The sequence below is a fragment of the Crocuta crocuta genome, unplaced genomic scaffold (assembly GCF_008692635.1).
Source record: "Crocuta crocuta isolate KB4526 unplaced genomic scaffold, BGI_CrCroc_1.0 scaffold32, whole genome shotgun sequence".
NCBI lineage: Eukaryota > Metazoa > Chordata > Mammalia > Carnivora > Hyaenidae > Crocuta > Crocuta crocuta.
Window position 1 is genome coordinate 13130954 of NW_027529424.1, and position 23723 is coordinate 13154676.

The following is a 23723-nucleotide window of genomic DNA, read 5'->3' on the forward strand; positions in this document are numbered from 1 at the left end:
TTTTCTATAAAAAGAGCAGAAACTTTTTCTTTTCAAAAAAATTCTCCAAACATAAAGTCCGCATTCTACTTGTTAACGCTAACATCCGGGTTCAGTTTCACGTTAACTCTGAGAGAACAGAGATGCAGCCGAATTACGGCACAGTGCACGCTCACACCCCACACGGAAGCACACGGGAAGCCTCCCAGCGGCCCCCCACCCTGTGCGCTCACCAACACGGGCGCAGCTCCGTGACCTTCCCGGCACGAGGCAGACGCGTGTCAGTATTCCAGAAATGCCACACTCTACTTGCGCCTCACAGTAAGTACGCGGGGTTCACATTTAACTCACACAAACGTAACGCCATGCCGTCAGCGGTCAGACGCAGCAACTCACGACACACGCCGGGCCATGGGAAAGGGGCTTTGTCCACACGGGGCAGAGGGCGCCCACACACACACAAGACGGAAATAAGACATATGACCATACGTTTGGCTGTACATTTCATGCAAGCTGGGTACAATGAGAAAAGAACATACAAATCACCCTTTGCAGGGCCCGACTCGCAGAAAAAGGGCTTGGCTGACAGGAGAAGAGCGGCACCAGTCCACAGGTCCACGGCGGCCGCGCCACTGGGGAGCGCGGCGACCTCACTTCTCCTGTAACAATGCGGGGATGTTGATGCTCCAGCCAATGGCTTGCCTGTCAAACCCGCAGGTGAACAGATTGCACAGGGGGTGGTCCTCACTCCACGCCGAGCAGCACACCATTCTTCTGTGGCCCTAGTGTCACACAAACCAGAATTAGTGCATTCTTCCCTGAGGCCCACGCGTGGGACACCTCGGCCACAGTGACAACGACATGACTCCGAGAGACCGGGTTGGGAAAACCGAAACGTAACAGGCAGCATTCGTCACCGTGAGCCACGGACGGTGCACACGGCCACAAGCTTCCAGGCACGCGCTGCGGAGAGGCCGGGCCATGGCGTCAGCACACGCGAGCAGGAGCATTTTGTGATTCTTCAACAAAATGAGTAAGATTACAGTCAGGGGAAAATATATGATCAACCTGAAGTTTTTTAATGAGACTAGATAATATTCGGGAATAAAACAAATGAAATTCATTCAAAGACCTCAAAGACCGTTTTAACAAACAGATGGCTCAGGTAATAAAGGGGCCAGAAAAATATATTTGATACCAAATAAAACAAGGATAGAACAAATGACCTGTGAATTCCTGCCACCTTCAGGAAGTCCAGCTAAATATCAGAACATCAGCACGCTGGAAGAATAACTGCCCAGTGTTAGCGAAGCTGCTACAGTGTGGTGTGCCTGGCACCTATGTGCAGAGACACAGCATCACCTCAGCACACGTGACGACGTTTCCACATTAACGTGACCACGGTCTAGCACAGTGTCGGAACCACACCGCTGCACCACAAAGTACAAGAAATAGGATGAAGGAAAGCTGACAGAAATTCCAACAAGTAAAAGAAACACTGAAAAGAACGGCACAGGGGCGCCCGGTGGCTCAGTTGGTTGAGTGTCAGACTCTTGGCTTTGGCCCAGGTCATGATCCCACGGTTGTGAGATCGAGCCCCACTTCAGGCGCTGCGCGGACAGTGTGGAGCCTGCCTGGGAGTCTCTGTCTCCCTCTCTCCCTCTCTCTCCCCCTCTGCCCCTCCCCAGCTTGTTCTCTCTCTTAAAAACAAAACAAAACAAGCAAAACAAGAATGGCACAGAAGCCCCCTGGTAAAGCCCCACGTGCAGAAAGTGCTATCTAGAGAAAACAGAGAACACAACAGTCCACAAAATAAAGTATTGTCAACAGAAACTCCCACAACAAAGAATTTCAAGAGCAATCTTCTAAGGCTTCTTTGTTAAGAATCTCAGGAAAAAGAGTGAATACATCCATTAACAGCAGTAAGATCCGGACTCCAACCAGGAACCAGTGGAAGATGATCGTCAGCTCAAGGCACTCCCGACAGAAGCCCTCGGGTCAGGTGCCGAGCAGGGGGTGCGGCAGGGCCAGCCGGCACGAACGCACACTGGCAAACAAGCAGCTCACCCAGGACCCACCCGGAGTCCCGCCTCCCGCGTCCCGACTGCACAGATGTGCCGGGGCCGCGGGCTGCCCCCTCTCGGGTCCCACTGTGCACGCCGCATGGGGTGCTGCACACCCGGTGTGCTTTCTGGAACCCGGAGCCCCGTCCCTCGGCCCCTGCAATGCTCTACAGAGCTTGCCTGGCTTGAAACCCACTTTTGGGAAACACCACCTGCACTCTCCCCAGAGTAAAACGAGTTTACACAGTCAGCCATCTTCACTCTGGCTACCAAGTTCAAACAGCATTGCTGTTCTGTCTTCTTAAAGTCTGTCAGTTGAAGGGAGCTGAGGCGACATAAAGCAGGGACTGTGGCGGTGGTCTGGGAGGCTGAGCCCGGCAGTCTTCTATTTGGAGAAGTGGCACAAGTTCATTCATCCATTAAAAATAACTCACTTCAACACAACACTTCAGGAGAATCATTCCAAGCACCACAAACCAGTCTCAACAAGGCTACACGTTTACACATAACTAAACACAAACTGCCTCCGTGGGATGAGCACCACAGGAACCTCTTACAACTCCGTATTTTCTCGAGGAAAATGTTCTCCACGTCACAAAGTCCTGCACGCCCAACCTCGTGTCCCAGGGAGGCCCGCACACGCCACATAGCCGCAGGGACCACACACGGCACGCCAGCGCCGATCCCGTCATGGACGCCTGGCAGGGACTCTCCACAGGTGCCAAGCTCGAAAATTTCCCTTTGGGGGGCAGGGGGTGAAGCTCTGACCAGGCAGTCTAATTTCACGAGTACTCAAAGAACTCAGGTTCAAAATGGACTTCAGACAGTGCGTGTACAAGCGGCGCAAGGGGAAAGCCGATGAAACAATCCTGCGCTGAGGGCAGAGGCCTGTCATGGAGAGTCAGCGCCATCAGCGGTGTGGCCACGCTGACAGCAGACACCCTTCGCTGTTGGCCTCTGAAGTCACCTTCAGTCCACAGCCGCTAACGGCAGGGCTGGCCTGCGGGTCACACACCACAGCGCGAGGCGCTGCAGACGACAACACAGGCACCTCTGCAGGGGTCGGCAGAGCCACGGCCGTGGGGCAGCAAGGGGCACAGACATGCTGACTGCAGCGCCCGGGGCCACGCAAACTGCTTGCCCACGAGTGTGTCACACTGACACACAGAGAAGGCCACAGGAAGCGAATGTGGGGGTGGGCAGGGGGCAAGGCTTAGTTAAGCACTGGGCCTGCAGAAGTGCAGCCTCAGCGACGGGGGTTGGGGGTAGTAGGGGAGGGTGAGGGGGGAAGGGGGTATGGAGGGGCTATTCATCACAGCGACACCCACTGCCCCACAGGAGCCACCAGGAACCATCTAAGCATGGGCTCCCAGGTGGCACGCAGGGAACACGCATCAGCAGGTCTGAGTTGCGGCCACAGCCTTGAGCACCACGCTCCCCCCGCCCCCCGCCGTTGGGGCTGACCCGCAGCAAAGCTGCATCTTGATGGGCTTTTTCTGTTCTGCGTCTGCCAGGGAAAGGGCTCCTCTGGTCCGGGCAGAGGCGGGTCCTCTTCTGAAAGAGGCCCCGCAGTCCACTCCCCTGCGTCTACGTGAGGGCACATTTTCACTTGCCGAGAGGTGAGGCTGTGCCGTCCCGGACGGGGACCACCAGCACCCGCGCCCTCTGCTCCCCTCACGTGAGGCTGGGGGCTGAGCGCCATCCCATCTGAGTTTAAAAACAGCTGACGCACTCAGTTCAGGTCCTGGGGGAATCCTTTCAACTTTACATTTTATGAGACCAAGTATTTCCAGTGAAATCTAGCATCCAAAGATGTAGGAAAACGAGAATATAACATCTCTATTATTTTTATACATTGATTAGTTCTAAATAGGACTTATTGCAAGCATATCTGGATAAGTTAAACATATCGTTAAAACTAGCTTCTCTCTCTTTAGAAAAGGCCACAGGACGCGGGGCTCGTGGCCGCGGGTGGGAGCGCACTGACCTGCCGGCTGCTGCGTGGGAGCCGCGCCAGCCGCACGCCCGACATGTCGAACAGCCTCACTTGCCGGTTGTCGTGTGGGAGGGCGATTATCTTCTGGCCGACGCACACGTTGATCCTGTGGAGGAGACGCGGAGGTGGGTTACGGATGAAGTAGCACAGGCCTCCGAGTTCGCAGACCATCAAGCAGTGGGAGGCCACGCCACTCACATCTCGAGGCAAACTGCGGCCAACAGCAGGTGTTACCCGCACACAGAGACCGAGCCACGGGCTTGCGCACGCTCGCTGCAGCACTCGGCCACAGATGGCGCGTTCTCCTTCAGGGTCACCGCCCTGGCCTGATTTTGTACTTATGTTTCAGCACACAGAGGCTACTAAATGTGCATGAGGATCAATAAAAAATAACGTCCTCCCCGACCCCCCAGCAAAAAATACTTCCCTGAAGCCTAGAGCACGTTCCCAAAGCTCTGAATCACCCCATGCACCCGCACCAGACACTGGTGACAGTCCGCCCTCTCAGGACGTAACAAGCAGCCCCTTCACCTGTTGATGGCAGAGTCTGTGCGAATAGTCGCAATGGGGGATCTCATGTTCCTTAAGTCCCAGACCTTCACGGTGCGGTCATCGCTGCCTGAAACGACGTTATCTCCCACGGTGAACACGGCCGAGGTCACGGTGCTACAAGTAAAAGGCACAAGTTCAGAAGGTCATCAGGAAGTCCCAGGATAGAGACCCAAGTTCTCTCCACCCACATAACAAGCACACAGCCCCGCTGCCAGAGACCAGGCGAGGCAGGTGGAGAGGGTCCTGGAGACATGGGGGGGGCAGCCGTCTCCTACTCCACTAACTCCCACTTAAATCTCCCTATGAGCGTAAACACAGTAAGCATTAGAAAATTATAGTCCATTCTACTCAGCTCCACCTTCTCAGGCAATGGAGCAAAGAGAAGCTACTGGAAGACATCGATTAGACAGAACCTGCCAAAATGTCTATATACCTGTGCCTGATAGCAGAAAATTAAAAAAGAAAAATCCATCCTAACTTTCAGTTTAATTAGAACATTGGAGAAAAACCTATTCCTTTAACTCAACAACCACCACCACCACCAATTAAAAAATGTACGAGTGGATTTAAACAGACCTTTCTCCACAGAAGATTCATAAAAGGCCAAAAAGCCCGTGAAAAGACACTCACATTACTAAGCATCAGGGAAATGCAAATCAAAACCACAGCCTCCCAGCTCGCACCCGTTAGAATGCCTACCATCAACAAAACAGAGCACAAGTGCCGGTGACGACACGGAGAAAAGGGGCCCCGTGTCCCGTTGGCGGGAATGCGAATGGGCGCAGCCGCCATGGAGGGCTGGGCGGAGGCTCCCCGTAGAGCACCCTGCGACCAGCAATGCCACTATTGGGCGCGCACCCCCAGGAAAGGAGACCAGTGCCCTGAAGAGGTGTCTGCACCCCCGTGCTCACTGTTCACAGCAGGCAGGACGTGGATACCACCTCATATCAACACACGAACGTACATATAAACAACATCTTAGTGGGCCGTAAGACAAGATGGGAATCCTGCCATCTGTCATCACAGGGATGAATGTGGACACTGTGCTAAACGAGGCAGTGAGCCACTGAGCGGGGCCCACGTGTGACACGCAGACGGTAGGAAGGAAGGTAAGCCTGGACTTGAAGCCCAGGGCCATTGAACCCCATGTCAAACACAAAGAAGAACGTAAGGCCTGGTGTGGGGTGGAGGCCACGACGAGCTCGGAGGGATTGTGACACGTGGCCTCCTCTGTGGACTTCAGGTCTTGGAGGGCTGTGGCCAAGTGGAATTTCAGTGAACATTCTGCTACATTAATGAAAAAAGTCTCCACAAAAGACCGTCTCACCTCATGTTAATGAAATGCTGAAACATATTAGGTTTTTAATAAATCACCATCCTGACAGGTACTGCAGGGCATCAAAGGGAAAGGCTGGCGTGGGGGCCACGGCTGCAGAGGCACCCTCGGACTCAGGTCCCCCGGGGAGTCCACCGCGCCACAGCCGCTCACTGGAAAAGCTCAGACTCTGCCAAACTCCAGCCAACTCATTTATCTTGTCGCCGAGAGCAGCCGAGCGTGGGCTTCCAGCTGACAGGCACTACCTTCTCACCGCACACCACTGCCCGATCTGGAACATTCTGCTCCCTCCGTGGGTCTCAATCAACGGAGAGACTGTAATGCCTGCACTCCTCATTAGGACTAACAGCTGTCTTCCCAGTCACACAGAGACACAAAGCTGCTTTGCATAACAATCTGCCAGAATTTCACAGCTAAGAAAAAACTACATGATGTGGAAACGCTGAAGCAGTGCGCTCTCCTGGCCGCACATTAGAAGCGACCGCAGAGCCCCCGCTTCTCACCTTTCAGATGGAGCACCCCACAAAACACGGCGCTCCCTTTGCAGCGGGACAGAGCAGAGGAGCAAGCACTCTGGAAAGAGCACTGAACACGGGAGGCCGCCTTTGAAGGAGGAGGTGCGCGTCGCCAGGCGCCCTGGCCAGGCCCGGGCCTGCTGGAACACCCCTGCGGCCCAGCACCGGCAGGGAGGCCGGGCCGCGCCCACAGCGGAAGACCCGCCTGGCCGCGTGCTCCCGGCTGGCGCCTCCCACTTCCCAGACGGCGCTCTGAAACNCACGCACAGGGGCCTGTGGGCCCATGTCTTAAGATCTCAGACACCTAAATGGAAAACAAAACCCTTCTCCAAATGACACACTTCTGAATACTCCTGGACGGCTAACTCTCAGAAGAGCAGGTCCTAAGATGAACGCTGAAAGGAAAAGTCACACTTGTGTCACACTGGGTTGGCTTTCAGGATCTGGAATGCAAATGCTCCCTGGAAAAAAGAAGTTAAAGCAGCGCCAGCTCAACACTCCACCCTGGTCCCGCCCCTCCCTGGGCCTCTGTCTTGGGCAAACCCTGCTCACTCGACCAGGCTCTGCTGCCCGCGACGGGCCAGGCCCCGCTTCCAGCGGGCAACACGCCACAGCCAACGAGGGGGGCACGGACACCCCAGCGGGGCCACGGGGGAACGCGCAGCTTCCGGGCAACAGTGCAGCTGTGACGCCCGAACATGCTGCTACTGGGACTTGTGCCAGCGCTTCGGAGAAGCTCCCGGGCCACCAGGACCTTCCCGCCACAGGGATGGCTCCGAGCAGCGTCATGGGTGTGTCAGAACAGGGCCTTTCGCTAACCTAATTCTGCTCCGTGGCATTTTATTAACTGAATTAATATGAACTTTTCCATAGATTAGTCAAAGATAATCTTTCTACACAACTTGATTTAAAAGGGTTACAGAGCTTTTTAAGAAGCAGGTTACAGAGAAGTTAAACAGTAAGATTTATGGGGTAACTTCATGCTTGTAAAATCAAGGGTCAAGGCTCTGATTTCCTTTCTCTGAAGTCCTGTCACTATTTCATTCTTATCAAACAATGTAACAGCCAACCATAAATAAGTTTTGAATATTTGTAATTTTATCAATAATTGTGACATGGAGCGCCTGGGTGGCTCAGCTGGTTAAGCGTCTGACTCTTGATTTCTGCTCAGGTCTTGATCTCACAGTTCCTAAGTTCGAGCCGCACGTCAGGCACTGCGCTGTCAGCAGGGAGCCTGCATGGGATTCTCTCCCCTTTCTCTCTGCACCTCCCCTGCTCACTTTCTCTCTTAAGATAAACAAACATGAAAATATAAATAAATTAGGTGAAGAATGATCTCCGTCAGGTTTTACTAACCTAACTGTCCATTCCCTTAGTTTCTGAATTCAAAACTTTCTAGTTACAGGCTGATCCACTCACAACCAATGTCCGATGTCAACATTACGTGACTCAACATAAAAAGTGGGATGTGAACATTTATTTAAAAGGCTTCATTTCTTTTTTAAATCTTCCAAAAGGGCACTGTTTTTACATCAGCCTTGAAATAATATGACACAGAAAAGCCCTGTTCATCAGAATAATCAGGAAAATTAAGGTTAGAAAGGTATTAGGATCTGTAAGATTTTTACTCTCCAAAACCTGCAAAGTTGAAGAAAGCACTCTTTCCTGAATGCCCCCGAGAGCATGGCCCCCGTCCTGGATCTGAGGTGAGCTGTCACAGGCCTGGGAAGACCCCTCTTCTTCAGCGGTTACAGAGGGACATTCACCTGGACGTTCCTCAAGCCACAGTGGGGGTGACTCCACGTAAACCCAGGCTGCGGGCACCTGAGGGCCCTCATGGTCTGGGAACCGTGTGCAAACGTGCTTCAGAACTTGGAGTGTGAGCATGCCCCCCAGAAGTGGCACAGACGCGTGGAAGATGATACACGTATGACATGCAGACATGTACACACGTACGTGCCATCAGACGTGACACTGGCTACGTGGAACTTGATGTGTGTGCAGATTCGCATGTGCACATGTGTGCAGAAAATAAGGCAGAACTAAGCTCACACTGACACAGAAGTGGCTGTTCCTTCGGCTCTCTGAGGAACAAGCGTCCTTTATGCAAGCATTTGATTTATGCAGAGGGAGCCTAAAGGGCAAGACACACTCGGCACCAGGAGGCACCCATGGGCCCCACACTTGAGCCCCCCTTTCACTCTGAAAGGTCAGAATTAGCTATCAGCACAGCCTTCCAACACCTCGCATTTCCTTATTCACTCAGGGGAGTGACCCCCTGGTTTTTTAACACGTGTGGAATTCACACACTTTACTTCCCAGGGGGCCCGGTGCTGCTCTCCACCAGACCATCTCAGGCGTCAGCTGTCACGGTAATGGGGGTGGAGGATAGGCACGCATGCAAGGGAAAGCACTTTATCTCTTAAGTCCACTAAGCTTCCACCAGTGACACTCCCTGAAGACACCATGGTACCAGACTCTAAAGCGAGTGAGTCTCCAGGACTCCAAGTTTCAGACCCCATCTGTGCATCAGGCAAGGAGCCCAGGAGACAAACTGNCCGAATCTCACGGCCAGCCTGCCCGTACTCATGGGATTCCAGGGACCATCGTCACAATGACACCCTTGACGGTATCTGATCACCTCCAAGTCCATGCACCCCACACTGGCCCCTGGACAGCCGGCCACGGCCGCACTGACTGCAACCCATCCCCATAAGACCCACGCTGTCCTCAGGCACTTCCACTGGTGCGAGAAGCTGGCTTCGCACACACTGCTCCCGGCCCTCCTGCAGGGATGCTTCACCAGACAGCATGAGGGGACACAGCACTCAGTCCACAGGAGACACCAGCACAGAAAAGCCCTTCCAGTAAAGCCACCCCAAACACTCAGGGTAGAAACACCACGAAGAAGGTCGCTGAATGCATCCAAAGTCCCTCTCAGAACACACATTTAAGACAGTCTTTTTTAGGGGCACCTGGGTGGCTCAGTCAGTTAAGCATCCGACTGCGGCTCAGGTCATGANTAAAAAAAAAATTAATTTAAATTTTAAAAAAAGACAGTCTTTTTAATAACGTTCTGGTCCTTGAGGGACTCTGGAGAAAACACTACGAGGAGCATCTCACTCTGAGGACAGAAAGGAAACGGAGTGTGACTCTGCTTTGTCAGCAGCAACTGCCCCCCGCAGGTCTATGCCAACTACCAACGCCGAGTACAAGCAATTGCGGATGCCGGGCAGGAGATCCGAGCCCACCGGGCCTGGCGTTGCACGGGCAGGGCACACACACCACACCGGCTCTGCCTTTGGGCGGCTGCTCCGTCCCCACTGTGCTCGCCGCACATCCCACTCCACGGCACACCTCATTCCGCATACCTCGCTCCCTGTGGCCTCGGGCCTACAGCAGGGCTGCTCGGCCGTCTCCTTGACAGCCCTTCACTGATGCAAGTTGTTTCCAATTTGGAGTACAGTTTTTAAAAGTAAGAGATTTCATATTTGTTTACTACTAAAATTCCCCATCTAAGTAGAGACGATAGGTAACTAATAAAAGTAAGGACTTCGGGTGGCTTAGTCGGTTAAGCGTCCGACTTTCGCTTAGGTCATGATCTCGCGGTTCGTGGGTTCGAGCCCCGCGTCGGGCTCTGTGCTGACTGCCAGCTCAGAGCCTAGAGCCTGTTTCCGTCTGTGACTCCCCCTCTCTCTGACCCTCCCCTGTTCACGCTATCTCTCTCTCTCTCTCTCTCCCCCCTAGAAATAAAATATTAAAAAAAAAAAAAAAGTAAGGACTTCGGGGAAATTAGTGCATATAAATCACCGTACTTGACAACTTGGTCGTGAGCTGTCCGGTGGCTTCACTTGAGATGACCTGAGAGAAGGCTGTCAGGCTGTGACCACAGACTAGGCGCGTCGTCACATACTCGTTGGGACAGAACTGAGATACATCTGGACCAGCCCGCATATGTGGGCAGAAGCTGCGAGTGAGGTGTGCGCCGGGCACAGCAGGGACGGAGCAGCTGAACTCACAAACCGTACTCCAAACTGGAGACAACTTGCATCAGTGTGGGGCTGTCAAGGAGAGGGCCGAGCAGCCCCGCTGCGGGCCCGAGGCCACAGGGAGCACGCCCAGACCTCCCGGAGCGAAGCGGTGGCCCCCGCAGAATGGCCACGTTCACAGGAAAACCACCCTCGTCTGCATGCGCAGGCGCAGAGGAGCCCACCCAGCAGCCTGAGGTGCGCACGCAGCGCTGACAGCCCTGCAGGTTTCCGGGACGCCATGACAACACGTGCAGAAACACACCAGAACACGGCGCCTGGGACGGAGCTCCGGGAGCTAACACCGCCCAGGAGTCCTCTCTGTCTCCCCACCAACTGCTGCCCGCAATTACAGAACTCTCTAAACCTCAGAATTATTTTCAAACCACCTGATCGAAAAGAAGACGGGGCACCTGGACGGCTCAGTCGGCTGGGCAGCAACTCTTGGTTTGGCTCAGGTCGTCATCTTGAGGTTCATGGGCTCCAGCCCCGCATCCAGCTCTGCGCTGACAGTGTGAAGCCGGCTTGGGAGTCTCTCTCCTCCCCTCTGCCCCTCCCCCAAGCGCACACATGTGCCAGCACGCATGTTCTCTCTCAATAAAAATAAGGGGTGCCTGGGCATCCCAGTCGGTAGAGCATCCAACTTCGGCTTGGGTCAGGATCCCGCAGTTTGTGAGCTCAAGCCCCACAAAGGGCACTTGTTGCCGTCCTCTGTCCCCCTCTTTCTGTCCCTTCCCTGCTTGTGCACACATGCTCTCTTCTCTCTCAAAAATAAACATTAAACGTAAATAATAATAATAATTAAACAGAGGAAGACAGAACCAGACTCTCAGGCACTTGGGCAAGGAGTGTAGAACTCAAAGAGGTGTAGGCTCAAAGGCATAAGCATTCAGTCTGGAGGCTGGCGTGATGCTACAGGCCTTTCTGGAGCCGTCCCCCAGTCCCCAGAAGAAACCGCCCAGTACGACACACTCCCCCACCCTCCTCCTCCTCCTCCTCATGGACAAGGGCTTACCAGTGACCACCAGAAGTAACAGACTTACAAACCAAATGCAGTCTGCCAAAATCTCCGCCCCCAAGGTGGCCTGTCACCAGGCCGGCAGGCATCCACCCCTACCACCGGCCCGCCCACAAGCTGAGTCACTGAGCAGGCCCAGAAGTCAGCACTTAAAACCAACCACCACTCAGGTAAAGGTGTCACAATGTCGAAAGGCTTCCTTTCTTTTTTTCTTTTTTTTTTTAAGTGTATTTAAAAACAGACAATGCGTGTATGCACAGGTGGGGGAGGGACATGGGGCGGGGGGCGTGAATCCAAAGCAGGCTCCACGCTGTCAGTGCAGAGCCCGATACAGGGCTGGATCGCCTGAACTGTGAGATCATGACCTGAGCTGAAACCAAGAGCTGGGCACATAACTGACTGAGCCACCCAGGCGCCCCAATGCTTTTTCTCTTTAAAAGTATAAAAAAAATTGTTAATAGCCTGACACAAAATTCAAAGTCATTTTCACCTTCATACATAAATGACCTAGAATTTGGTATTTAGTACTATATATCTTCCCTGGGAATTTTGGAATAAAAGCATATGATCATGTCTTAACTTTAAAGCAATCATTATTTAAAAATTGATGAATGTTATCTTATCTCCAGTGAAAACCAAAAAAATAAATGTGGTTGCCAAAAAAATCCCTGATCATTATCATTTTAATCTCATTTTTGTTTTGTTTTGTTAGATGTGGTGTTTTGTTTTCTTTAGAAGAAAACACCAAAGTTCATTCACATTTGGAAGATAAAGTTACCATATAAGGAGAATGAAAGCAAAACAGAAAGGAAAAAACTTTGCATTCACAGAGATTTTATCCATGTTGAGCTAATACCAGAGCTTCTTCAACGCCAGAGTTTCTTTACACTTATGAACACTGTCAGCTGGGTACAGACGGGAGTCATTGGCCACCCACAGGGGAAGCTTAATGACCAGTGACTGCCTCAACTGTCAGGCCCTTTTTATAGCAATTGGAACAAAACAAAACATCAGAAAAACAGCGAGGGGGGCTCCACTGGGCCCCCCCAGGGAAGTGGTGGTGATGGGGAGGGGCACCGGGGCCTCCTGCCCCAGCGCCATCCTCATGGGCAGCTCCAGTGCGGCCTGCAAGGGACACCGGGTGGATTCCAGCCGAAGGTAAGTTTCAGTGCCCGGAAAGCTTCCTGCAGACGGGCCTCTGTACACGCGGTCCCCGTGGGAGGGGTGCGGCCGGGACGGCCTGCGGGCCGCGTCCAGGCGGCAGGAGCCTGGCACCGCGCCCTGGGAGGGCGGGCGGGCGTCCTACCACGGCGCCGCCTGAACCAGCTCACTTACTCCATCACGCTGTCAGGGGAGAAACTCGTCAGCACACGAGCATTTAGCTTATTTCAGATGACAAGCACTGGATTTCAGCTCCGCCTCCTGACAGCGAAGACAGAAATCTGTGAAAACACACTGCCAGCGTTTGAAATTCCTGTGACGTTCCAAAATATTTCAGCTAAACATTTCTATTGTTTCTGAGAGCAGCACACACTACAATTTCTCATTCCTGCTATTAGGAAAATAATCTGTAACATGAAATTGGGGCACCTGGGTGGCTCAGTCGGTTAAGCGTCTGACTTTCGCTCAGGTCATGATCTCATGGTTCGTGGGTTCAGGCTCCACATCAGACTCTGTGCTTGACAGCGCGGAGCCTGCTTAGGATTCAACCCCCACCCCCTCTCTCTTTCTCCCTCTATCTCTGCCCCTCCCCAGCTCATGCTTTATCTCTCTCAAAATAAATAAACAAAACTTAAAACAAATTATAAAACTATGCCAATAATCTTAAAACCTATACAGCTACATCCTGCCTTAAGAACACACAACATACAGAAATTCAAAATAACTGAAGAGCTAAGTAGTTAGTCACATTACAAGAGGTGTCAGATCCCAGCATACTTTACTAAAGAAAGTGTGATGAGTTTCTGTAAATGAAATAAGCCCTGAGACACGAAGTTCTGCAGAGCATGTTCCACCTACACTCTTTAGGTGACACTGACATGGAAGGAGCAGCGTGTCTGAGCTGTGCTTTTAATGTTCAGAAAAGAAACAAACAGGTTAGGGGCGCCTGGGTAGCTCAGTTGGCTGGGCATCCACCTCGTGATTTCGGTTCGGGTCATGATCCCAGGGTCGGGAGGCCGAGCCCCACGTCAGCGTGGAGCCTGCTTGGGATTCTGTCTCTCCCCTGCCCCCGCCCCACTCATGTTCTACCTCTCTCTCAAAATAAACATTAAAAAAAATCCAAAAAGACAAAAAGAAACAGGTTACAAGGACTCAAGAAAATCACCCTGGAAAACCAAGAGTTAGCTCCCAGACTAGGAGACAGCACTGCAGGCACGGAAACGACTCATTTCCTACAGGGGCAGTCACTGCTGGAGGCCGGAAACGTGGCCGTGGGCCAGCACGGCGGCGGCGGCCCCTGACGGACCGGACGGGGGAGTCAGGAGGCCCAAGTTGCGTGAGCAGCCACGCTCCGACGGTCACAGGGGAGCAAGGAAATGGAACACGGTCCCAAAGCCACCAGTCCTCTGCTCTCAGTCGGGAACTAGGCTGTCGCGTCTGGTTTCGTAAAAGCACACCCTTTGTGAGTGCGCACGTGCGTCACTGGTACGGGTACCATATTCTATAGGGTTTCTTTGTGCTGTGGACTCAAGCCTAGGGAACCCATGCCAGAGGCAAACGAAAAACAAAAAAAACAAGAGTCACTCGCTAAACAGGGTTTTCATCTAAAAACCCTGTGAACAGTCCCACCTCCTGCTTTTCCGAGCTGCAGCAACAGCTGCAGCGACGCGAGTGGCTCACTGCTAACGCATCATGCAGGCTGCAGCCCCCCCTGCTGACCAGGCAGCGCAGGCTCCCGCCAGGCAGAGGCCTCCGGCTGCAGACGCGGGCATGACCGAAGAACAGAGGGACTGGGCCCGCGGGCACAGCACACAAGCCCCTGGCCAGGCTGTGCTGATGCCCAAAGGCCCATAAAAAGGTAAAACTTCCCCTTCTCCGACACCACTGGAAATCAGTGCCAAAGGGAGAACTTTGTTATTTTTGTATCTATACGTCAACAAACGTGCTAGTTCATCCTCACTCAGCTAAGAGAAAATGCACACGGCCTGAGTGGTGCTTGTCCACTCACTCTATTTTCACTCCCAAGTCCACGTGTCCTCAGCTACATACAGTAAATCAAAGCATCAACTTCTGTCTTGGAGCCTCCAGATGCAAGAGGCCTCAGAGACAGACACAGCTCCACACCTGCCCTACAGCACTACTGACCCCATGAGAAAAATAAGCCAAAGAAACCCTGTCACAGGGCCACACTAGAAATAAGAAGCCCTAGGGGACCTGGGGGCTCAGTTGGTTGAGCGTCCAACTTCGGCTCAGGTCACAGTCTCACGGTTCGTTTCGTGGGTTTGGGCCTGGTGTCAGGCTCTGTGCTGACAGCTCGGAGCCTGGAGCCTGCTTTGGATTCTGTGTCTCCCGCTCTCTCTGCCCCTCCCCTGCTCGTGCTCTGTCTTTTTCTCAAAAATAAGTAAAACATTAAAAAAAAAATGAAAGCCAACCTTTAGGGAAAAAAAAGAGGGCACCTAGGTGGCTCAACTGGTTGAGCATCTGACTTCGGCTCAGGTCATGATCTCGTGGTCTGTAAGTTCGAGCCACACGTCGGGCTCTGTGCTGACAGCTTGGAGCCTGGAGCCTGGTGCAGATTCTGTGTCTCCCTCTCTCTCTGCCCCTCTTCCACTTGTACTCTGTGTGTGTGTGTGTGTGTGTCTCTCTCTCTCTCAAAAATAAACATTAAAAAAAAAACTTACAAAAAAGAAATAAGAACCCCTTCATAACCAATCACATTTCTCATAGCGTATCTCTCCAGAAACAACCATCATATATCCACCAGGTACAAAAATACCCCCAAATCATACAGACATGTGAACCATGACCCCAGCATTTCCTATGCTGCACAGTCAGAGGGTGGCAGACGAGGCAGACCTAATATTAAAACAGTCTTAAACACGCACTTCCAACAGCATCCAGTAACACAAATAAATACTTGGCTCTTTTTGCAGAAAATAAAAATAAAACCTTTCAGACAATCAAAAAAGGCAAATGAAAACAGAATGTTACTGAAGGCTCTTTACCATGCAGAGAAATGATGGGAATCACACGAGGAGTCGGGCCCACAGGAACCCCCCGTGCTCCCCGTGCCTTGGCTGGCCTGCACACAGCAGGGGGGCCCGTGCCCCTGTAAGGACCGCGTGTGCCCTGTGCCTGGCACAGCAAGGCCTCCCGTGTCATGGGAGGGAGGTTCCCACTGGTGCCACAGAGGGCTGTGCAGATAGAGTACATGCTGCCCTTCTCAGCCCAGCCCCCAAGGCCCGGACCAGGTGCCACTCATCCAGTGTGGGATGAGCAGTGCTTAGGGACTGAGGGGCACATCGGAGAAGCTCCAGCCCAGCAGCCGGCTCTGGAACTGAAGCATCAACAACAATTACAAAAACAAAGGAAGCAATCCTGGCATCTACAGCGGCCTCGACTACAGTAACGAACAAAATACCAGCTGAGGAGTGGGGAGGCGACCGGAGTCAGCAAGGTCACCGCCTCCACACACTCGAGGCGATAACAGACTCAGGAGAGGATCACGGAGGATGTCAGACCCAGTGGGTAAAAGGTCGCGGGGGAAAAAGATGCTCACATCACCCGAGTATCACTTCACTCATGTCAAAGTGGAAAACACATTTTGCCGTGGGGACACCTGGGGACGCCCCTGTGCTCCAGGCCTGCATCCCCGACAGGACACCAGACGGTATGTGTGCTCTGCTGGGGACACAAAGCACACAACGATGGCTATGAGGACTTCTGGCAAAAAAGGCAACCAGGAGAAAAGCAGAGTGTGGGACATTCTACCAGAGAACGGCTTAGATTCTTCACAGAAATCATCCACGCCATAAAGATAACCGCAGGGCCGCCTGGTGGGCTCGGTCGGTTAAGCACCTGACTCTCCACTTCAGCTCATGATCCCAGGGTCGTGGGCTGGAGCCCCAAGTCAGGCTCTGTTGCTGACCGCGCAAAGCCAGCTTGGGGTTCTACCTCTGTCTGCCCCTCCCCCACTCTTGATCTCGCCCTCTCCCTCTAAAATAAATGTATGAGAGGCACCTGGGTGGCTCAACTGGTTAAGCATCTGACTTCAGCTCAGGTCACGATCTCACAGTTCATGAGTTTGAGCCCCGCATGGCGCTTTGTGCTGACAGCTCAGAGCCAGAAGCCTGCTTCAGACTCTGTGTCTCCCTCTCTCTCTGACCCTCCCCTACTCACGCTNGAAAAATAAACGTATGAACTTAAAAGAAAAAAAAAATCAGAAATGGTCAGAGGGCTGTCCTAGATTGAAGGAGCACAGAAAATGAGTGCATGGAGCGAATGAGCCCGAATGAAGTCTGAATGAATACATCAGAGACCACACGGGGTAGAGTGGAACCGGGCTGGGTGTCAGATGCCACCCCAGAACTCTGCTCTCACTCTCTTCGGGGGAACGGCACCTGTAGCCATCAGGGGACGCGCCCGGTGTGGAGGGGAGAGGTCAGGATGGGGCGGCTCCTCGCACAGGGCCCCAGCAGACAGCACTCCCGGGCACGGTGTGCCCAGACGCACAGGGGTCCGCGTGCGCACGCAGACGACGCCCGACATGGTGAAGCAACTGCCGCCGCTGAGGCCGGGAGCAGAGTACGTGGGGTGTCGCCACACTATTCCCTTCAAATCCACATCCGCCAGAGCCTCCTCGAGACAAACCACCGGGGAGAGGAGACGAGCAAGCTCGGGGCAGGGCTGGGCATGCAGGGCCCCAGCTCACCCTGAGCGCCGGTGACCGCACGCGGCTCCTCCGTCCTCTGGGCCCAGAGCGAGCCCTCCCTCAGGGCAGATGGAGGACAGCCGCCCCCCTGCATTGTCCAGGCTGGCCTGACCGAAAGCTGTCCTCAACGGCCCTGAGCAGAGCCAACGGGCCCTACATCTGACAGCAGAGACACCGCTAGAGCTGCCCCGCACGCAGCCAACACCACAGGAGAAGCCGCCGCCAACAGAGAGCTTCGGTCCCAGCGCTGCGGCAACGAGGCTCGATCACCGTCTCTCAGAACAAACAGAGAGCCCGGCACGTGCGGGTCACACTCGCACTCCCGCCCCAGCGCACACCACTTCCTTCCAGCCGCAAGCTTCTCGAAGAGCTCTGTCCCCGTGTCCGTGTGAACACAGCATGAATTCTCGACACTGAATCTCTAACTTCATACCTGACGTTAAACACATACAACAGGCTTGTTTAGGGAGTATGTCCTATGAGGGAATAAAGAAAATCCGTATTTTCAAGCAGCCAAAGGAGCAAGCATGCATTCATTAACAAGTGTTTACTGAGCACACAGGACCTGTCTGGACACACGAAGCTCAGGACACACACTGCCAGAGAGACACAGGGACGATCTGGTCCAGAGAGGCACATGCAGGGGGGGGCGGTGGCAGAGGGCGCAGGTGACAGGACACAGTCAGGAAGTGTGACAGGGAGGTCATCCTGTTCCCGGAGCGGAGGGGCACAGCGGGGACACGTGTGGGACGAGTAACTGGAAAGACGGTCATGTAACTGATTGGGAATGGTCCGACTGGGGAAAGTTTGTGGAAAGAAGAATTCTGTTAAGACACGGGCGATGCCTGAGCTGCCCACCAGATGGCCAGGCAGAAGGAGGAAGGGCGTGCATGCGTGTGCCCCCCGGTTCCGGTCTCAGCAGAGGCCGCACGTGCCACCAACCCTAGTGCTTCCTGACTTCCCTGCTGCCCCTTCCCGCCCCGATCCATTTCCCTGCGAGACCTTCAGTGACTTCATCTTCTAAATCCTTGCAAACACCCAAAGAGCTAAATGCTTAGGGAAAGAGTAGCCATTTTAGAAGACAGTGGAGCTAGAAATTAATAATGGAAATTAAGATAAGAATTAAGTTTTAATATCCACCTGCAAAATTTTTTTCACAAACAGTTAAAGAGAGATCTCTAAATGACTGTGACTCACTCCGTATGGCCCTGGAAGACATTCACGGAGTGGATGGAAGGGTCCCTGAAATCCCAAAGACGGAAAGTCGTGTCCCGGGAGGAGGTCACCACAAGCCGCTGGGTGGGGTGTGTGCAACAGTGCGTTAGCTCCTGGTCATGCCCTACAACCAAAGACGACAAAAATGCAAGATCATCCACCTGCAGGCAGTTACAGCGATGCTTTCTTAAGACAAGAATCAAAACCTCTTTATGGTCTCTACTGCTCACGGTCTCTGTACAAGTGACCGCAAGTAGGGAATGATAAGAAGTCACTTAAAAACAGCATGTGGGGTCACGGTGGAACTGGTTTTCCCTCGGGAACTGGAGTCCTTCCATCCATGCATTTAGAGGGATCAGCAAAATTAGTGCAAGTGTGACCCACCTCCTGATCCTAACAGGCAGAAGGTCTGGCAAATCTCTTTAGTAGCCTAAGTATGTGAACAAACTAATTCTTAATCTTCACTTCCAGAGTAACTTCTAATACTAGAATACATGGAGCCCTTAGAAAAATACAATCTTTAACACTCAATGAGGAAATTCACTTACTGACAAATTTGCAAAAACGCCTGTAGTGGGCATAACTCTAAGATGGCCCGGTGACCCCCTTCCCTGGCATACACCCCCTGGAGGGTACCTGCCCTTGACTTGGGGCAGAACCTGTAAATTTGACGAGATATCACTCTGGTAAGCTCGGTACATTAGAAGGCAAAACAGATTCTGCAGATGTAACTAAGACCTCCAAAGCAGTGGCTTCGAGTTAATCAAAAGAAACCCTGTCCTGGGTGGGCGTGCCATAATCGGGCGGGCCCTGGAAGAGATGCCCTCCTGGAAGCAGGAGAGACAGCACACGGCTGTGTAGGGAGACAGCTCCGGAGGCCACACTCGGGATGCTGGGAGTGGTGGGTCCCCAGCTGGCAGGCAGCAAGAATGTAAGGACCTCAGCCACAGGCCACAACAAAATGAATCCTTCCACCAGCGCTTAACCCCCAGATGAGAGCACAGCCCCACACCACAACTTCACTTCACCCATGAGACCCTGAGCACGGGACCAGCGAGCGTGTGCCCAGAACTCCAGACCCAGGGAAACCATGAGCTTATAAATCCATGTTATTTTAAGACGCTAAGTTTCTGGAAATTTGATACAAAGCAACAGGAAGATGGCAGACCAAGCATTTTCAAATATCTAGATATTACAAGCTACAATTAAATCCCTTAGAGATAAGATACACTGAGCTAACAATCAGTTCCTAATTTAGAAAGGATCCTTAAAAATCACAATCTGAGTACCACAAGAACTAAAAATAATCGTGGACAAGAAGTAATTTGCAAGCTAAGATATAAACCCATATGCACATCAATCAAAAGTATGCAACTGGAAATCACAAGCGTTTCAAGTACCTGTCAGAGAGTGGACGAGTTCTGCCGTCTCCACGTCAAACAGATTGGCCGTTCTGTCCCAGGAGGCCGTCACTGCCTGCTTCCCCCCGACCAGCCAGTCAGCGGCTATGACCACTCCCTGGTGGCTCTTAAGAGACGTCAGTGGCAGCCGGATGGTAGGACAGTCACTGGACACGTCCGCGTCCACATCAGGCTCATCTTTATCGGAGCACTCCACCTCATCTTCGCCACATATCTGCTGCTGATGGTGAGAGCAGAGGAGAAATTCCCTGGGAATCTTGAGTCTTTTCTGACACGGCTACACAATCGACTGTTGTCACTTGTCTTTCTAGGACTCGGTCGTCATTATGACCGACATCAGCACAGTGTCTGGCAAGTATCTGGAGCTCGATGACTGCTAATCAACCTCACGATTACCTACTTGGCTAAAACCCACAACCAAGTATAAGAAGAGAACAAAGTTAAGGCCACTATGACATCAATGAACTATAGTCCATTTCCAGTCAGCAAAAAAATAGGCAAATAAAATGATTTTCACTTTAAGTTTTTACCACTATTAGTAGCAATGTAATAAAATACATTTGAAAGTCAATAATTTATCACAATAAAAAGAGAAACACTTTAATTCTCAGGAGGCCACTTAGAATTCTATTGCTATAGGAGTAAGAGTTCACTTTATTTTCCTGTAAGGTCTTTTGTCAAAAACTAAAATGAAAACATAAATGGCTTCAGCCCTTTAAGAAAATATATTGATCTTTCCTTCAACAAGTACCAGATGCTTGCGCCCCGGCAGACCACACGCCAGCCCCGCAGCAGAGAAGAATGACTTCTGTCTGACAGGACATGTGGGACAATGTAACTGGAGCCAGAGAGGCCGGACACGTCATTTCACGGCGCTTCCTGCCAGCGCGGGAGACGGAGCACACACGGGCACGCGCGCCCGTGCACACTCGTATGGAGACGTACAGTATACGCATACACACACTAGCGTGGAAATACATGCCACGTAAACACACGCGCTACAGTGAGAACATCACATATAGTATAAGGAAATGTGTCACATGTACACACACAGTACAGAGATACACATCACACACACGCACAGTGTACGAATATGGGTCACACATACGCACAGCAGAGAGATACGGGTCACACGTACACACCATGTAGAGATATAGGTCACCTGTACACACACAGTGTGGGATATAGGTCACATTTACATGCGCGTAGTATAAGGATATCTCACACACACACACACACACACACACACACACACACACACACACACNCAGGTCACATTTACATGCGCGTAGTATAAGGATATCTCTCACACACACACACACACACACACAGATCCAGGCATTAATAAGCACTAGGAAGAAACAAAGAAGAAGAGATGAACAGTCATGAGGCCTACTTTAGACAGAATCATCAAGGAAAGGCCCTCTGCTAAAGTGACACTGGAGTTACAGCATGAAGAAAGCAAGGGAACAGGCACACAAAGCTAGGGAACAGCACTGCCAGCTGGACAGCAGGTGCAAAAGCCCCAAGAAGCTACACTGAGAGCCACGCTGTAGGGGCAAAGGTGGGAGAAGCGGACTCAGAGAAGGCGAGAGAGACACAGATGCTGACGGAGGGTCAGAGTCCCGCATGCGGTAAGGAGGAGCCGCAGCACTGACGGCCGGGCAGTGTGGAGCTAGGGGTGGATTCCGGAAGCGTAACCTGCTCCGAGTGAAAGACCCCGACCGGTAACCACACCCAGGCAGAAGGAGCAACACGGTCCCATAAATCCCGCGTGGGGAGGCCGCGATTCAGGGCGCCGGGTGCGGCCGCGGCTCCACAGATGTCGGTGGGTGTTACAGAAGGCGTGTCCCGGGGAGACAGAGAAGTGCCTCCCAGAATTACAGCAGAACCAGAAGCAATGAGATGCCAGAGCGGTGGGAATGGAAGACGGAAGGCAAATGGGGAAAGAAGAAACGTGTCAAAAATAATCCCAAGCTTCCCAGAGGGTTCTGCTCCCTGTTACCCAGACCCGGCGCCCCTGCAGTGCTAGTCCCCGTGAAGGAAATGACAGGTAAGCGTGAACGCAGGACTTCTCCGAGTGGGTCCAGGGGACCCCCATTTCAGAGAGCTCTAGCTATCAGGATCCACGATGGAAACATCAGCGGGAACCTTTACAGAAATCATTTTTCCAAACTACACTAGAGTTAAAAGCACTTTAAAATGCTAAGGTAGGGGCCCTGGGCGGCTCAGTCGGTTAAGCGTCCAACTTCAGCTCAGGCCACGATCTCACAGTTTGTGAGTTCGAGCCCCACACTGGGCATTGTGCTGACAGCTTGGAACCTGAAGCCTGCTTCCGTCTCCCTCTCTCTGCCCCTCCCCCTCTTGTGCTCTGTCTCTCTCCCCCAAAAACAAATAAATGTAAAAAAAAAAAAAAAGATTTCTTTTAATAAAATAAAATAAAAGACACAAAACACTCAGCTAAAAATGAACTGTTCTGCTTGTTAAACATCTTACTGATTTCAGCCGAGGTAGTGACCCCAGGGTTGAGGGCTCAAGCCCCATGTCGAACTCCACGCTGGGCACACAGCCTGCTGCAGATTCTCTCTCCCTCTCTCTGCCCCTACCCTGCTTGCACTCTCACACTCTAAAATTTTTAAAAATTTTTCTTAATTAAAAATAAAAATGAACTGGGGCGCCTGGGTGGCTTAGTCGGTTAGGCGTCCGACTTTCGCTTAGGTCATGATCTCGCGGTTCGTGNGAAGACGACTCCTACTCATCACTGTAATTTCTTAACTACTTAACTCATCTCCAAAGAGAACAACAAAATGTTTCAAAGAAAGAAACAAGTAACCCTGGGCTCCGCACATCCCAGGGCCGTGTCCACCCGCGTGTGCGGCACAGGGCCAGGCTGACCCCTAGGGTCTCCTGCAGCGGAACTACGGAGAAGGCTCCCCAAGGTCTCTGTGTGACTGGACACAGGGTGCTGGGCTAAAGGGGAACCACCACATCCGAGGGGAAAAAGGTAACTGAAGGCCTTATGGTCTGAATCCACCCACCCTTCCTCCAATACACAACCCCTGCTGTTACCTGCCTACCTTTACCCGCTTGAAAATGACGACACACACACTGACTTCCACAGTTTACCTACGTTTGTTTGTTATTTTCATTTATTTAGTTTTGAGAGAGATACGGAGCAGGGAAAGGGCAGACAGAGAGAGACTCTCAAGCAGGCTCCGCGCCACCAGCACAAGAGCCCAGTGCAGGGCTTGAATTCACAAAATGTGAGATCATGACCTGAGCTGAAACCAAAAGCCGGACACTCAAGCGGGTGGGCCACCCAGGCACCCCCACAGTTTACCTCATGTGAAAGACAGACCAGGGGTCTAAAACATATAAAATATTAGGAAACATGACTTAATCATATAATTTTAAACATTAATGGCCAACATTTAGTATTTGTGGAAAGGGGGGCGAGAACACACGTGCATACGTATATAAACAGAGACACTTCACGTTTGACACCGTCCTGATCTGTTCAGGCTTCCAGAACAAAACACCAAGACCGAGCGGCGATGATCAAGGTGCAGCCCATTCGGTTTCTGGTGCGAGCCTTCCCGGTGTGTCATTACGCCCTCCCGTGGCGGCTCCCGGGTACAGCAGCGAGGGAACGCGTGAGCTCCCTGGGGTCTGAGGAAGGGCACTAATGCTATGCCAACAGCTCCCCGGCCTCAGCCCCTCTCTTCCTT

General features: G+C 52.3%; 1 protein-coding gene across 1 annotated transcript in view; it reads right to left on the bottom strand.

Annotated features, from left to right (window-relative positions):
* Positions 1 to 459: 459 nt before the first annotated feature.
* Positions 460 to 23723, bottom strand: part of WDR37 (WD repeat domain 37) — a 37397-nt gene continuing 14133 nt past the window's right edge. The window contains exons 6-10 of the mRNA XM_077758429.1: positions 19975 to 20215; positions 18557 to 18698; positions 4570 to 4704; positions 4030 to 4144; positions 460 to 761 (exon numbers count right to left, since the gene is read on the bottom strand). Of these exons, the coding sequence (XP_077614555.1) occupies positions 630 to 761; positions 4030 to 4144; positions 4570 to 4704; positions 18557 to 18698; positions 19975 to 20215 (765 nt within the window). The 3' untranslated portion in view covers positions 460 to 629. The remainder of the gene's footprint in view (positions 762 to 4029; positions 4145 to 4569; positions 4705 to 18556; positions 18699 to 19974; positions 20216 to 23723) is intronic.